General features: G+C 36.1%; 2 protein-coding genes across 2 annotated transcripts; one reads left to right on the top strand and one right to left on the bottom strand.

Annotated features, from left to right (window-relative positions):
- Positions 1-10: 10 nt before the first annotated feature.
- On the bottom strand, positions 11-4,619 carry LOC146133564 (DNA primase small subunit-like). The gene is made up of 13 exons (XM_083397519.1): positions 4,361-4,619; positions 3,297-3,454; positions 3,038-3,144; positions 2,812-2,885; positions 2,679-2,755; positions 1,994-2,109; positions 1,676-1,821; positions 1,453-1,520; positions 1,256-1,394; positions 850-919; positions 696-766; positions 422-547; positions 11-117 (listed from the first exon to the last, which is right to left on the bottom strand). Exons 1-13 carry the CDS (start codon positions 4,497-4,499, stop codon positions 98-100), a joined length of 1,311 nt encoding a protein of 436 aa, XP_083253645.1. The 5' UTR covers positions 4,500-4,619; the 3' UTR covers positions 11-97.
- A 4,980-nt stretch (positions 4,620-9,599) lies between these two features.
- On the top strand, positions 9,600-13,721 carry LOC146133563 (lysosomal thioesterase PPT2-A-like). Its single transcript, XM_083396952.1, has 6 exons — positions 9,600-9,851; positions 10,249-10,402; positions 11,289-11,384; positions 11,710-11,817; positions 12,518-12,750; positions 13,153-13,721. The coding sequence occupies exons 1-6, from the start codon at positions 9,690-9,692 to the stop codon at positions 13,294-13,296; spliced, it is 897 nt and encodes a 298-aa protein (XP_083253078.1). The 5' UTR covers positions 9,600-9,689; the 3' UTR covers positions 13,297-13,721.
- The last annotated feature ends 1,605 nt before the right edge of the window (positions 13,722-15,326 follow it).

Genomic DNA, 15,326 nt, shown 5'->3' with positions numbered 1-15,326 from the left:
ACACATTTCCTGAGAGTAATATTTTTTATTATTACAATTTGTACAAACACATTCAATCAGCAAAATGCAAATATCGCACAATAAACAGTGGGGGACATCAGAAGTCCATGTTTTCTTCTGAAATGTAAAACAATCATTAGTGTACTCTAATATCTGTTAGCAAATTCTTGATTTAAACAAGCCTGGCCATTTATCACTATTCGTAGGGTATCGCGTTTTTATTTTGCTGAACAACTAATATTGGTTTTTAATCGGGAAATCTAGGCAAAAATTATGCAACCCAGTTGAAAGTTACAATAGATAATACTGAAACTATGAGATTTGGTTTATTAGACTTCGGCTATAGGGAAAACACATTGAAGGGTGTTGCAGGTTTAGGTAAATAAACTTTAATCACAAATCAAATTCCACTGAATCATACCCTTTGGTTTCTTAGAGCTTGCTTTAATCGTGTTTAAGAAAGTGTCAAAAACCATCATATATTCATTAAGTCTGGTCTTTTTGAACAAATTTGTCGGCTTTCTTTTTGAAGTTTGCACTTTTTCGTCTGCAAACCAATTATAAAAAAATATTTTAATAAGGTAAACAGCTACAAAATCAACAAATGTTATCCAACTTATGCAAAGCACAAAAAGATATTGTAAAGCAATCCCAGTTTGTTGACCAAGTTTGGGTATTTCAGCAAGGTATGTTACCTTCATCTTTAGCTGGCTCAGATGTGTTTGTGTCTTGTACCTGAATTTGTTCCACTTCTGCACATAGTTCACTGAAACACAAACAAGATGTGACGGATTTAGTTTTTTTGCTTAACAGAACTTCCTGTTGGGTCAACTAGTGTTAATAACCTACCTAACAGTTGGAACAGTGAATGGGTCGAATTGGTCAACTGCATCTGCGTCGATCGGAACACAAACGCGACCTGAAAACACGATTCAGACTTAAAACTGGGGTTTGACATAACGGAATTTGTATGTGTTACCATAGGCACACATTTACAAATACCAGAACAAAATGAAAACTGAATAAACTGAAATTTAACCAAACAATAATTAAACCAAATAATTTTATATATTTTAAAAGTATGTTAGATGGTTTGCTACAGGAGCATAAGGCAAATAACATTAACATACCAAAAATTGATAGTATAATTATCTTATTATATTATTTTTGGGTGATGTACAAAGAGAAAAGTAGTTATATAATAGCGTTTTTTGGATATATTTAGTAGATTAAGTGCTTTTTTGTTTATGTTTACCGGTTTTGGGGTGCACACAGAAAGGACTTTTCAACAAATGGTTGACACCTTTGCTGACATTAACATCTAAACGGGGAAAGCAGTATTCCAGCATGATTTCAGGAGCTGTGTACCGTAACTTGCGATTTCTTTTGGGATCCTGCAAAAGTGAGTTTGTTACGTCACAAAGGCGGCTCTGCAATTATTTAGATACATACCATTTCATAGTTACTGGAACATTCTGATCGGATTTTTTTCCACTTTTGTGCTGGTTCAAGATCTTTTTCTACAAAATTGATTGACAGATCAGTGAGAACACTACATAAATGCCAGAGCTACACACAACCAAGCCAAAAAGTAGATCAATAATTTGTTATCGTTACATAAGTCTTTTTTTAAATCGATAAAAACACTTAGTTGGATAAAATAAACTGTTCACACCTTTAAAGAGTTTTTGCAATGAGGCCCGAATGTTTTCATCTGGAATGAGTTGCAAAACCTTTTCTGAATCTTCTTGGGAACTCAAAATTTCCTGGTCGACCAGAGCATAAGTATCCCAGTATTTGTTCACTGTTTGCAGACAGTGTCTAAATAAAAACAGTGTTACAAAGCGTTACCTACACAGTATATTTCTTGATAAGATGTCTTATTCGAATGCCATGTACTATATATTATCTAGGCAATATTACTTCAAATCATTTTTTGACACCGACACTTGATTTAAAAGAAGATATAAAATAAACAAACTATAACAGAAACCTGATATATGGATGAACTGGCTCTTTCATATTTGCCCTTTTCTCCACATTTCCACCTTGTATTAAACTTAAGTACTCGACAATGGCAGAGCGAGCATGTGCTGACAACTTTCTTGCCTGGTGAAATATAAACGCACTAAAATAGCTTATTTATTTGTTATCCTTATTTAACTTATGGTTTTGGCTAATATGTTGCTATTATTAGGATTTCAAAAATACCTAGAAGTACAGTTGAAATATTGAAGACTGCAATTCAAAATAAATTTTGATGAAATTTTAAACTGCTTTGCAATTTAAGGCCCAATAAAGTTGTTATATAGTTACTTATATTTTCTTCTTATAACAATATTTAAGTTAATAAAGTTCAATCGTAAATCCCAACAATTATCAGACCTGCGATGGTCAGGCCAAAAGTTTTGTGACCCTAATTTAGGATCATCATAAATACTTTTAGTCTTAATATTCCATTTTTTTTTTATTTTTCACGCCATTGTTTCAGCAAATTATTTTAATAACATTCGTGTCCGATTAGAGCAATGGGATTACAATTTTAGGTGATTGAACCAATGTACAAAGTTGGTAACAATACATAAAAAAAAATATTTGATAGTTATATTGTATGCAAATTATATTGAGGGAATATGTAATTTTCTTGTTGACCAAATAAATTTGTTTTATGTACCAACCTTTTCATCGCAGACCCAACAATGAACACCTCTTCTGCCAGAGTAAACCCACAAAACATGCTTGAAACCAAAGTCATCTGAAATACAGCTGTTAGTTTTAAAAGTAAATTTCTTGTTACACAGTCCTACCAACCTTTCAAAGCACGATTAATGATTTTAATTGCAATTTTCATCAGAGTCCAACATTTCGGACAAATGTCAGCACCCCTGAAAAACAAATACAATTTACAAATTTTAGAAAAAAAAGTACCATTTTTAATTTAAAAATTTGCAGTAGGACGAAGAAAAAAAATTAGGCAAACAAAAGTAGTTGTCCACATATAATGGAAAATATTCAAAAGAAATATGAGGAAACTTACTGGCAACATTTACGTACATCATCATAATCAGTCATATCAATATCAAAAACTAATTCCTTTGTAAGAGCCTTGAATGCTCCGCTGTGATATTTGTTGTGATCTTTCGGCTAAATAAAGCATTTACAGAGAAACATAAAATACAACAGCAAAATGAATAAAGATTTGTAATTTAAAAAAATAAATATACTCTTGGTTGAAAAATAAAAATAAAAGTTGTGCAAGTTTATGGTGAAATAGTTAACTTTAAACTAAGACTCACATAATGCGAATAAATGGCACCAATGTCGATTTTGTACGGGTTTATTCTTTGGATTTCCTTTTCCATTTCTGCTTGGTTGGAAAAAGACTGATAGCGCACGTAAATGTCATTTTGTAGGGTGAAGGAAAATTCTCGATGAGTGAAGCTTGTCGTTTCACCTACAAGAGAAATTTCAATAAATTATTTTGTTTTAATTTGCTGCAGTTTAAAATATAGCTGCAAAAAATCAGTTAAAAGGGAAAGATTTGCAGATATTGCTATATATATACTTCTACAAATTCAACTTTTATAATCTGATATAGATTAATCTGTATGTATATTGTATGTGCCTTTTATATGCCAGATTGGAAATTTTTGATTTTGCGCAGGGGAGACGATTTTGCAGCTTGAAATTGTGCGACTGTGATGACATTTCCGCCCAAACTTTTGCGGCGGTTACAACGTTAGGTTTAAAATTTGCATGGCTGAAAATAGATTACTATACTAAAAACCTTTAGCGCGACAAAAGTTTTGCGCGTTTGAGTGATTTTAGCAGCTGACTGCATTTTACGTTGATTTTACATAAAATGCTTGGCTATGATCGCGGCCAAATGTGAAACTCTGCGGGTTATATCAGGCCTTTCTTTCCAACCTGGCCTTTATGTTAGCCCAATTAGTGATTACACATGATTGGGCTTAGGGTTGGGAGCAGTCAGCATTTCATGAAAGTTTACGCCAAGATCTTGGATATGCAGTGCCAAATTTTGTGTTGTGCACACACGTTTTTGCACATATTAGGTATACTGAGGTATAGTAAACTGCATTATTTCCATGATTTATTCCATGATTAATTCCATAATATTTAACATACTTTGCTGCCTGGTTAAATAACTGTAGCTTTCAGAAGGCTATTTGCCTGGCTCACTGAGTAATGCATACATTTATTAGTCATTATTTTGAATTTAACTACTTTATTGTCCTGTCCATGAAAATAGCCTTTTTATATAGTTTTTAACATGTCCATAAGTGCCAGACAAGCATGATACATTATTTAATGGTTTCTGATAAACCATAATTTTACGCACCTGTTGGTAAGAAATTATAACTCAACCACTTGTAGTAGGGCCCATAGGGGAAAATATATTTGTAATAAATCGGTAGTAAACTTGGCAAACTGCCTGGGTCGTAAGTTATATCCATTGAATCATCCTTTTCCTCTGGCATAGTGATTATTTTTTGGCTATAGATACTAATAAATTCCCCAGATGGTGCTTTATATGTTATAATACGATTTATACGCTAAAATATTAGTCCAATTCCGTAGTATTTTGGTAGAGATGGGAATTGGGAATTACATAACAGAGGAGTTTTCCCGCCAGTTCTGCTTGAGTGACTCCCATAGAATTAGTTAGGCAGGAAAATGTTTTGCAAAACCTTAAATTTTGTTCCGATACCCGATATTTAGGATGAAAAGTATCGCGGCCGATACCAAAAGACGGCATTACTTTTCTCCGACAAGCAAAAGAGATTTTTAGGGTTATTGGGCCACATAATGCTTCGTCATTAAAATCTTATTTTTTTGTTTCAGTCAGGCTTGCCTGTTTTACTTTTTTTGTTTTTTATTAAAGTGGTATTAAATTTTGTTAGGCGGCTATATGTCAGTTTTATTAAATCAACAGATTAGAAAATTTCGTCTGAATTCAAATTACTTTCTGTGTGCTTTTAACTGTTCAGGGGTCGAAAACCTATGGCTCTCGAGCCATATATGACGCTTTTTATGAGCCACGTGGCTCTTTTGATAAAATAATATTGCTTACAGATAAATCTAAGCTATCATTTCTTGGCCGCTTTCTAACTTTATTTTTCTTTTTTTATCATACACAGTAGTTAATTTTTCGGCGATGCGCAAACCCTATTTGTATTTTCGGGACTGTTTTCCGTTTGATGGAATTTCTTAACTTACAAAAGGCCTTGTTCTTCTGACGGAGCTCCGTAATGAAAGTTGTGCAAACTTGGCTAAATGATTTTTTCGTGCTTAGTAGGCCTACGTGCGGTCCTTTTAAATAAGAACAAAATAAAGGTCCCTGTTTGCTATTTTCAACCTATAGCCTAACTAGATGTAAAAGTATTATATGGCTCTCATGGAAATACAACCAAGAATATTTAGCTTTCATGGCTCCCTGAGCTAAAAAGGTTTCGACCCCTGGTTCAAACAATCGCTTTAGGATATTTAACTGTTTTAACCCAACAAATAATATTTGTTGTATAAGTTAATCGGTAGGCTATCCCATGTAAAGTAAGAGCCGATCATTTCCTACACCAAGGCCGCCTACAGGAACGCCTGTTAGGCTTATTTTATTGTGGGCCAAAAACGAATGATATTAATTCATTAAAAGAAGATTTTGCAATTAAATCCACTAAAATCGTTCAACCCGAATAAAACCAGGATCAGTTGAATAACAACGCTTAGCATCGCTTGCGCAACTAATTCGCTAATAACTAGTTGCAACTTGCATCGCTGTTTGCCGTTGTATTTTAGGTCTTTAACCAACGGTTAATCATGTTGTCCACTCAGGCGGCTGCTTTATCCCCTGGCAGTTGGTAAACTCACATAATCAGATGTACACGTTTTGATGTTCGGTTTACCTGACGCTAAAGGATAAGTGCGTCGCTTGGGCACACCACATCTTGCCTCGATGTTTAAAGAGTTAATACAATGGTAAAGGGCGAGTGTCTTCTTTACGAAATCGCTCGACATAAATGCTAAAAAAACAGTGCTGATATGGCGTGTTTGTTTGGCAAACCCTTCGAACATCAAAAAGGCGAACTGGCCAGCAGCCATACTTGTTGGATTGGACAAGTTTCTGTTTGAAATTGTAGCCTAAGTATATAGCAGGGGTGGCCAAGCTTACGAGACCCAGAGCCGCATTTGTTGCTTGGTTAACCGCAAAGAGCAAAACCTTAAACATGGACAGAGGTGAATATCACCCTGTATCTTTCTTACTTGCACAACCTTTGCCCAGCTAGATATATTATAAATGTTGCACACTAACAATATAGTGTAGCCTATTGGCTACATTTAGCAATTTTTGATTAACACTGCAGGGTGTCTTGAATAAATGCCACCACGCAGTTAAAGTTGTCTAAATTTGACTAGATTTTAGAAAAAGGAAAAGGGTCTAAAAAGGGATGGATCCCATAATTGTGTTTAGGGTATGTGGTAAAAACGTGACGCCATGAAATAAGTCTCGTTCGGAAGTATGCAACGTGTTCGGAAAAATGCGAAATAATACAGCGTATTTAATCTACTAGGATTTTTCAAAACCTGCTGAGACATATTGGAATGTTAAACGTGTTATGCGCGAAAATTGTTTTTACTAAATATTGCAACTCCCATACAACTTGAACGTAAGAGACGCATGAAACTGATTTTAGAGCCGCATTCTGCTCGCGAGCCGCGTATTGGCCACCCCTGGTATATAGGATGTATCTAACCCTAAAAATGCTAATCCGCTAAGCACGATTTCCAAGTAATGCGCTGCAAATATTGCGGTCGTCCTGTCTTGTCTCTCTCTTCTCTGCGGATTTCCTGTATATATTAATTATTAGTGCAGACGCAGACGCAGGCGGACGACTTATGTCGGTTTGAAGATGTCCTGGATATGAAACTGGCACGCCATAATACGAAAACATCCATCTTGCAATCCGCCCGCCAAGCTTATCCCTTTCAGTATTTCCTGAGCATAACGGTATATGGCGACACATGGCTTGCATCTTGGGTAAACGAACATATGATGGGAAACTTAATTGAAATAGTTTCAGCATGAGCTTAAGTGTATAAAGTTGCAATAGGAAGCTTGCGGAAAAACTTATCGTTGAGAAAAATATTAAAATAACCCTGAACTGTGCGAAAATAAAACAAAGTCCTTAAAAATATGTAAAATGCCCGAAATGCTGCTTTATAAAAATAATAGATTGTCAATGCGAAAAAGGTGATTCGAAAGACGAAATGAAAAACATCCTTAGAAAATGTAACATATTGCCCCATGCCGACTCTACAAATTGCTGTTGTGCATAAGACACACACACACAAAAAAGTGTTTATCGGGGACATTTTTTTCGTAACTTCTGCTGTCGTCGAAAACAACATACCTCTCGCTATAGCGACTCCCCGACAGAAAAACAGAGCAATCACCGCGGGTTTGTAACCCGTCCACACTTAATGTGTCGGGTTCAATCGGGTTCGCTTTGCGTTGTTGTCACCCCATAAGCAACTGTTGGAACACGTGTCCAAAAATACTCTTCGCTGATTGGCTCGTCAAAAGAGGGCGTCGAATGGCGTTTTTAATGTATTGAAGCCAAGATAAAAACAACGTATACGGTAAACAGAATAGGAGGGATATTATTGTAGCCTATCAAGTGGCGTGATAAAGGTTTGATCAGTAGCTCTTTAACACATTTTGGTACTATTTATCTAAAAAATTGGTTCGTGTTCAATTGTCAAAATTTGGGGAGACAAGCATGTCATAAACGACTTTTGTCAATGAAAAGGCATTATATTAGAAATCCTGCCTCCCAACAGTTTATTTGCATTGGAATGCGAACATCCGCTCTTTGGCTACGAGGTTCTAAATCCTTATCACAGAGGACGACAACTATCTTTGCTAGGCTCGTTTTAAAGGCGAACTTTTATCCTTTTTTACTACGTTTTTTTTTTTCAAGAAAACTATTCAGCCTAAGGACGCCATGTATGTTTTTGTTAAACTAAACTTAAAAAGCAAATGCTGTTATTTAAAACAATATGCGTTTCCTTCTATACGCCTAATGAGTCACGTACCCTTTCAAATAAAAAGTTTTGCCAATTTGAATAAACGCATTTTTTACGATGAAACTTTTGGAATGATTTCAGCTGCGATTTGCGCACGATTTTTTCATGAATAATTGTTTGACTACGTTACGTAATAACGTACTTTTGTAACGTCATCCCTAAAAATATTATGTCCCCCAACAAAAATCCCACCTTTCTAAGTTAATTTTATTTTATTTTTTTGGGGGGGTGGAGTGGGTGGGTATTGTATAATTTTGTGACATCCTAAAATAGTGTTTGTGGCTTGTTTCTGGGCCACGGCCTGTACTTAAGGAATCAATAGACTCGTTGCTGGGCGGGCGGAAAACATGTTTTGCAGGAGGCCTTCCAACACTAGCGCGTGACAAAGACAGGATAGGTTGACTCGAGGTCGAAAAACATGGGCAGTGTGTGGACACCATTCTCGAAATTCTGGGCACATATATATAAAAGCTGGCGTGGATAAGCTAACCGCATTTGCAATCAGCTTCCTTGGTGTTGAAAATGTGTTGTTGGAATACATTCACTCCATATGTGAATGTACGCGTAGATCAATTTTATTTCTAGAATGATGAAAAAAGTTCTCAGAGCGCATAATTTTTTTAGATATGCCTAACAAAGGTTCGCCATAGCGTGAGGTTAAAATAAGTTTTATTTTGGCAACCTGAGGTTAACGTTTTATGTAGTGCACAACTGTGCAACTGAAATCTTAGTTCAAATACGTTCAAGGAAATGTCGGGATTGCATGGTTAAACAGGTTATTGTCCGGCAAAAAAGTACACCCTTTATATTGCAACGCTTACTTTCACCACTGATTTAAACTTAGATTATGCAAGATTACTTTCGAAAAACGACTCGTGGTTAATTAGCTTAGAAAATGCTTTTTGTATAAAATATCTATGTGGTAAAAGTGTCAAAAAATGGCCTTTATCATGTGCTGCTCAAAACCTCTCTGACTATTTAAAAAAAAATGTTGCAGGCCCGGTTGCAGCAAGCAAAATGTCTTGTCTCCCACCCTTGGCGTTTGGCAGTAATCGTGTTGTTCAGAATAATAACACGCCATCGTTACGCAACGGGTAGTGATTGCGAGCTCTCGTTTTGTTTCTCTTTGTTGTGGGGCGCAGCGTAGTACCGCAGCAAAAGCACGGCGCTTGAATGAGAGAAACTTACAACAACTGCTGCGATGAGACCAAAAGGACGCTTTTAGAGTTGAACCCTGTTTTTTTGTGTGTAGGTGCTGTGACAGGACTGGTTATCGTATTATCTACTCAAGTTTACATTAGAAACAGTGAAAAGTAATGAGTGTGTGCACGACAGTTATCTTGTCTGTTTTAGGGTCTAACAGCGTGGTCAAAAGGTCGTTTGTTTGTCTATTGTGACAAACAGGATGCAATTGTTACGTCACCACTGTCCCAAGGATATATTTGCCTTTTTTGCTGCGTAAACAGTATTGTGCTGTCCTTGGTATAAGTATGGTTAGTTGATCGCTGTATGTTGTACGTTTACAGAGTGAGTTTTACTGGAAACTTAGCTTTTCACTTAGATTGTAAATTAAATTTCAAAGAGCTATGGCTACATACGCCAAAAGCAAAGGATTGATTTGGCTACAATTTTGTTTCGTGATGTTACTTCAAACAATTAAGACAAACGGATACAAGCCAGTCATTTTAATTCATGGCATTTTGGACGATGCCAAAGATTTATCGGAGCTGAAATCCTATATTCAAAAGGTAAGCCGTGTAATTGTGTACGGAATACGAATATCAAATTTATGTAAAAACGAAAAAAGATATGACGGCAAGTTATTAAATTGCAATTTGAGTATTTTTTAAGTGACATGCAAATACTCGGGGGCTGGTCTAGAATTTCACCACGTTTTTTACAGTAACGAAACGAGTTGTTAAACTTGAAAGGAAGAAATAATTTGGAAAAACAAATATAATTATAATACTTGGCCCACCCGAACCAGACTCGCACTCTAACCAAAACAATGTTAGCAAACCCAACCTCCGAACGAGAATATCGTACAATTCTACACCAGTGCCTAAAATAGTAAACTTTGCATGAATTGGGCGGGTAAGGGTTTTAAATTAGCGTTTAAAATCAAAATTTCGTTGTGTTATTTAGGCGCATCCCGGCACTGAAGTTCACACTTTGGATGTTTTCGATCACTACAAGAGTTTTGAGCCTTTGTGGAGTCAGCTAACCTCGATCAAAGAGATTGTCGCCCCTATAATGGAGGCTGCTAAGGACGGAGTTCACGTCATTGGATACTCGCAAGGTTGGTTTGAGATGTGACCTAGAGTAACCTAAGTGTTGCGCCATGTGCGCTGCGCCGTGATTGGCTGCCGATCGTGGCCCGTGGCGAAATTGCTGATCGAGAGTAACCTTTGTCTCACGCCCGAGTGCGCTTCCTTGTAGCCGCTTGACCGCTGGTAACCCTCGCCCGTTGGAAAACTAGGTCACAACCGCGCGATGACACCACGGTTCAATGGTTTTGAGTGGACACCTGACGGGGCATTGTCCAGATAATTTGCTGACCACTTCGTATTTCCACTTGTTGTATATCGATCAGTTGGCATAGTGTCGTAATTTAGTTTCCATAACATTCTTCTTGAAACGACAGGGATGGTCCAATAGCTGCTAAAGGTCATTTTTACTTCAAAGGTTAAATTGCTAAATAATTTTATTGGTATGGATTTAGGTTTGATTTTATTAAGTGGCGAAGTTAAATATGAACCTGAAATTCCGTCAACAGTTTTGTCACCTTTAAAATATAGATTGCTGCTTTTTGTATTATTTAGTGCCCTGGTTCAAATTTTACTTTTAGGCCTGTTTTCTTGACTCTTTTTCATGTATGAATATAAACGCGAAGCTTAACTCGTATAAATAAATCAATTTCAATTTACGTGAGGCATCAGCTGTTTTTTGTATTTTGCCAATTAACTTGCTAAAACTTTTGAGAAATTTTGCTGTGAACAATTTCAATAAATCTAACCAGCGAACTACTGCAACTATGGCAACGCAACCAAATTAGTGGACAACCAATAGGCCGACAAACATTGCTTAAGGCAACCGAGGATTACATAATATTGGATAGAATCAAATAAACAATAATTCAAACAAATTTTAACATTTTCAATCAAACAAGTTTTTTTTTTCTAAAGGTGGTCTTCTTGCAAGAGGTCTTATTCAGACCACTGATGCACACAACATTCACACATTCATTGGACTGTCATCCCCATTAAATGGACAATTTGGAGGTTTGTATTTAACTGTGTTTAATGGGTTACATTTAAGGTTTATTAATCATAGTTGAAACTATAAGTTTTATATAATTTTTATGTCTGAAGAAACTAAAATATTTTAACATTGCTGCATGCTACAAAGGTAAACTTTTAATGTGTAGGGCCAAGTCCTAAACTGTTAATTAATAAGGTCAAAGTTTGTGCACGTTAAACTAAAGTTAAATTTTACCTGCATTGCATTATTATCTCACTCGAGTTGAACTCTTGTTGAAATTCTTTAGCTAAAATTAATCTTTATGTAAACCTTTTTTATTTTAAAAATATTTCTGATTTTTCACAGACACATCGTTCATCAACTGGTTGTTACCTTCAGCACTTAAGAGAGACTTGTACAAAATCTTTTACACTGTCGATGGTCAACTTTTCTCCATTGGAAACTACTGGAAAGGTGAGCAAGTGTGTTTAAAGCAGAACTGCTGAATAAAAATAATCACATCACAAAAATGAGCCACAATCCAACTCTGAATCTATAAGCGTGGATATTTAGCAATTTCCTTTAAAGCATGTCATATATTTCATCCATATACATGACATAGTTTAAAAAGTCTTCTTGTGTTGAAATGCTAAGAGCCACTGTTTGGCTTACTGATAAAAAAACTAATTCCCACTGAAAGTAAAAAACTTATGGTGCCCTATTTTAATGCAGTTAATTGCCTAAATTAAAAACATACGTGGGGATTCACCTATTTTAATGCAGTATATTGCACCCTTTAAAGCAGGGTTTCTTAACCAGAGGTTCGAGAACTGTTTCTAGGGGGTGCATGGATGCTTAATCAGACACAGAAAATCTATTACAGCAGTTTATTTCTTTGCTCAGTTAAATGTAAAACTAACTCTAAATAAACTGCTAACTCTAACTAAATCCTGTAAAACTAACCTAAAATTTTGGTGTTATGTTATTGTGTTATCAGTTACTTGCATAAAAATAAAATTACAATGGTTTTGTTATTTAAGCAATTCTAGGAGGGAGTGCGATAATTGGTTGGTGATTTGAAAGGGGTACATTTAAAAGGAAAAAGGTTAAGATTAAAGGTTTAAAGGAAGCTAATAGTGTACATACCTTTAATTTAAATATTTAATTGTTTTAGATCCTCACCATTCACATGCTTACATGAAGTACAGCTCGTACTTGGCAGCCCTAAACAACGAGAGTCGCCACAGCGATTTCCAGTATCCTCAATCGTGGAGACACAACTTCAGAAGGTTGGACAAAGCTGTTCTGATTGGTGGTCCGGATGATGGAGTCATCGCGCCATGGCAGTCGGCCCATTTCAGTTGCTTCAACAAAAAAGAGAAAGTTGTCCCACTAAAAAGCCTTCGGGTAAGACACCTAGTTGCTAGACCTAGTAAAACAAAGCCTAAAATACGTTGCTAAAAGTAGTAAATAAAAGCCTAAAATTTATTTCTTAACCTAGTAAAGCAAAGCAAAGCCTAAAATCCATTGCTAAAACTAATAAATTTATGCCTAAAATTCGTTGTTAAACCAAGTAAAAAAAGCCTAAAATCCGTTGCTATACCTAGAAATTCAAAGCCTTTTTTTAGTAAGACCGCTCGATTTTTAAAATTTAATCACCCTTAATGAGATGTACCAAGTAGCGATTATTTAAATATCCTTTAAATGAGTTTGGAAATCAAAGACAGTTGTAAAACGAAACCCTTACCTTGCCAAGAGTAATAAAGTGATTTGGGTGATTGTATTAACACTCCAAACTTTTTTGCGCAGATTTATCAAGACGACACCTTTGGCCTTCAAAGTTTAGCTAACCGAGGAGCCTTAAAGTTATGCACAATCCCAGGTGTCAAGCACACAAGTTGGCATCGCAACGAAACTGTTTTCCACGATTGTATTGAGCCCTGGCTCACGTAAATGCCATCACGTTGTCTTGTTGATTCAACGCCTGCCTATTGTTTTCTTTTTTCTAAATATTACTTTTTTCGTGACGCGATATTCTATAACTGTGCCGCCTTTGTATACGACAAGTACGAAATTATACGCTTACGTTGCCATTTTATCAAAAGTGATTTTTGTACATATTATGCTTTTTGTGCGCAAAACTTTCGCAGATGGTTTGTTTATAGTTTTACGTTTTACTTCCCCGCGCGCTTTTTTGTTCCATTTTTCCAGTTAACATGGAGTTTTGTTGCTTTTAACGGACTATTGTAACACAACTGGTGTTATGCCGTTTATTTTCAGGCGTTGCTAAAAATGCGTATCTTTCCCATTGTTTTTATCGCCATGCGCAGTTACGAACTTGATACCTCCGTTTTAAAATGGAAATACAAACCGAATTCAATTTAGAGGTGTTACAGTGTTTATGCTTTAGGTAAGACAAAACTGAATTTGGTGCGCAAGAGCTGCAGTCTAAGCTCTCGGCATTCAAACTGTATTCTGTACAGAACAGCTCATTTGTCATTTCCTGTTTACTTAGTAATTGCATGTCGCATTGTCGCACCCGAATAAAACCGCTAGTTTGACAGCGGCAGGAAATTGCTCCGCTGCATACGGACTGTCACCAGCGGCTACAAATAATACGGAAAAGTGAGCCGTCCAATGCATTGGTACAGTTACAATTTTAAGCTGTTAAAACGTCCATTTAACTGTTTTGTTAAAGTTCTTCGAAGGTTTTGAACGCTGCATATTCGGCCAGTTTATTTGTCTGGCCAGCCGTAACTCTATAAACAAGTATATCTGCACAGTTACACGCTTATTTAAGACAACAGTTCTCAAACTTACTTGAAGGTCCCCTGTAGATTCCCGAAACCTATGGCTGACCCGATTGGGTTTAAAACCAAAAAAGTTTCGGTGGAGTAATTACTTTAACGTTGAAATTACTATTCGTACAAACAAATTACCGTCCACAAGCTGTCTAGTCAAGCGATTTTTTTTAAATATGCTTCGCTTTTCCCAGCTTAAGGATCACAAATTTAAGAGTTGATAAAACTAGAATTGTCCTCTGTAACTGTAAGGGCATACTATTTACCTATGCTATATGATTTAATTTTCAAATAGAAAAGTGATGAAAATGGAGATTCGTACACTTCGGAGTCGGGGCCTGACTCGACATAGTCGGTTTATTTATTTTGTGATTAGGACTTGGGTTAGGAAGACTACTCCAAAATTCTTTAGTCTTTAGCTTGCCATACGCTCATGCACCAGCACATTGCATTAAATCCTAAAGTTTAAGAGCATAGGGTGCCACCTTGGAAGGTATGATATTACCCTTTCTTTTACGATCGATAAAGCTACCATATTGTGTTTTGTACAAAGATAAATAAATTGTCCTCCGAGACACTGAAAAATGTTCTCCTTTATGCATTTTTTGTTTCTCGTTCATCTAATTGAGAGAAATATATTATGTGACTTTTCGGCGTGTGATGTTTAGTTGAGCGTCTTTTCGGTTAAGGAATAAATTATCATCATTTAATTCTTATCAATGTTTCCTATTAAAAAATAAGGTAAACGTCCAATTAATATCAATGGTGTGAATATGTTACATATATTCGCTCTCTATTTTATAGAGATCAGGGGTCTATCCTATAAGATTTCTATGCCGGATCTTTAAAAAATTTCCCGCGCCTTCTGCGAAATTGATGCTGTTCTGTATCTGAAAAATGGTAGTTTTGCGTTCCTTGCGTACAATAGAAAGTCATATTAACGAATATGAAGTAAATAAATGTTAAGCCCCTAACGCAGGTAAACTTATTAGGTTCTAAACCAGTGATTCTCATCCTGAAGTTTCTGTTGCTCCACAGAGAGTTATCAATCTCCAAAAAAGTTCCTTAAAATTGTATTTTTTAGTACGATATGTGCGTCAGCCTGACATAACAATTATGGGCGCTGGTCTAGAATCCTACCACAACGAAACACCATTTGGGTTAGGGTACGGGTTAGCGTTT

The sequence above is a fragment of the Ascidiella aspersa genome, chromosome 9 (genome assembly GCF_963924565.1).
Source record: "Ascidiella aspersa chromosome 9, kaAscAspe10.2, whole genome shotgun sequence".
Lineage (NCBI taxonomy): Eukaryota > Metazoa > Chordata > Ascidiacea > Phlebobranchia > Ascidiidae > Ascidiella > Ascidiella aspersa.
This window is presented reverse-complemented; position numbering and strand designations above follow the sequence as displayed.

Coding starts and splice junctions, on each gene's coding strand:
- LOC146133563 (XM_083396952.1), top strand. CDS start 9,690: ATGGCTACATACGCCAAAAGCAAAGGATTGATTTGGCTACAATTTTGT. Junction 11,385..11,709: donor ATTAAATGGACAATTTGGAG/GTTTGTATTTAA, acceptor GATTTTTCACAG/ACACATCGTTCATCAACTGG. Junction 11,818..12,517: donor CATTGGAAACTACTGGAAAG/GTGAGCAAGTGT, acceptor TAATTGTTTTAG/ATCCTCACCATTCACATGCT.
- LOC146133564 (XM_083397519.1), bottom strand. CDS start 4,499: ATGCCAGAGGAAAAGGATGATTCAATGGATATAACTTACGACCCAGGC. Junction 2,756..2,811: donor CATTAATCGTGCTTTGAAAG/GTTGGTAGGACT, acceptor GCTGTATTTCAG/ATGACTTTGGTTTCAAGCAT. Junction 1,822..1,993: donor CCAGTTCATCCATATATCAG/GTTTCTGTTATA, acceptor GTTTTTATTTAG/ACACTGTCTGCAAACAGTGA.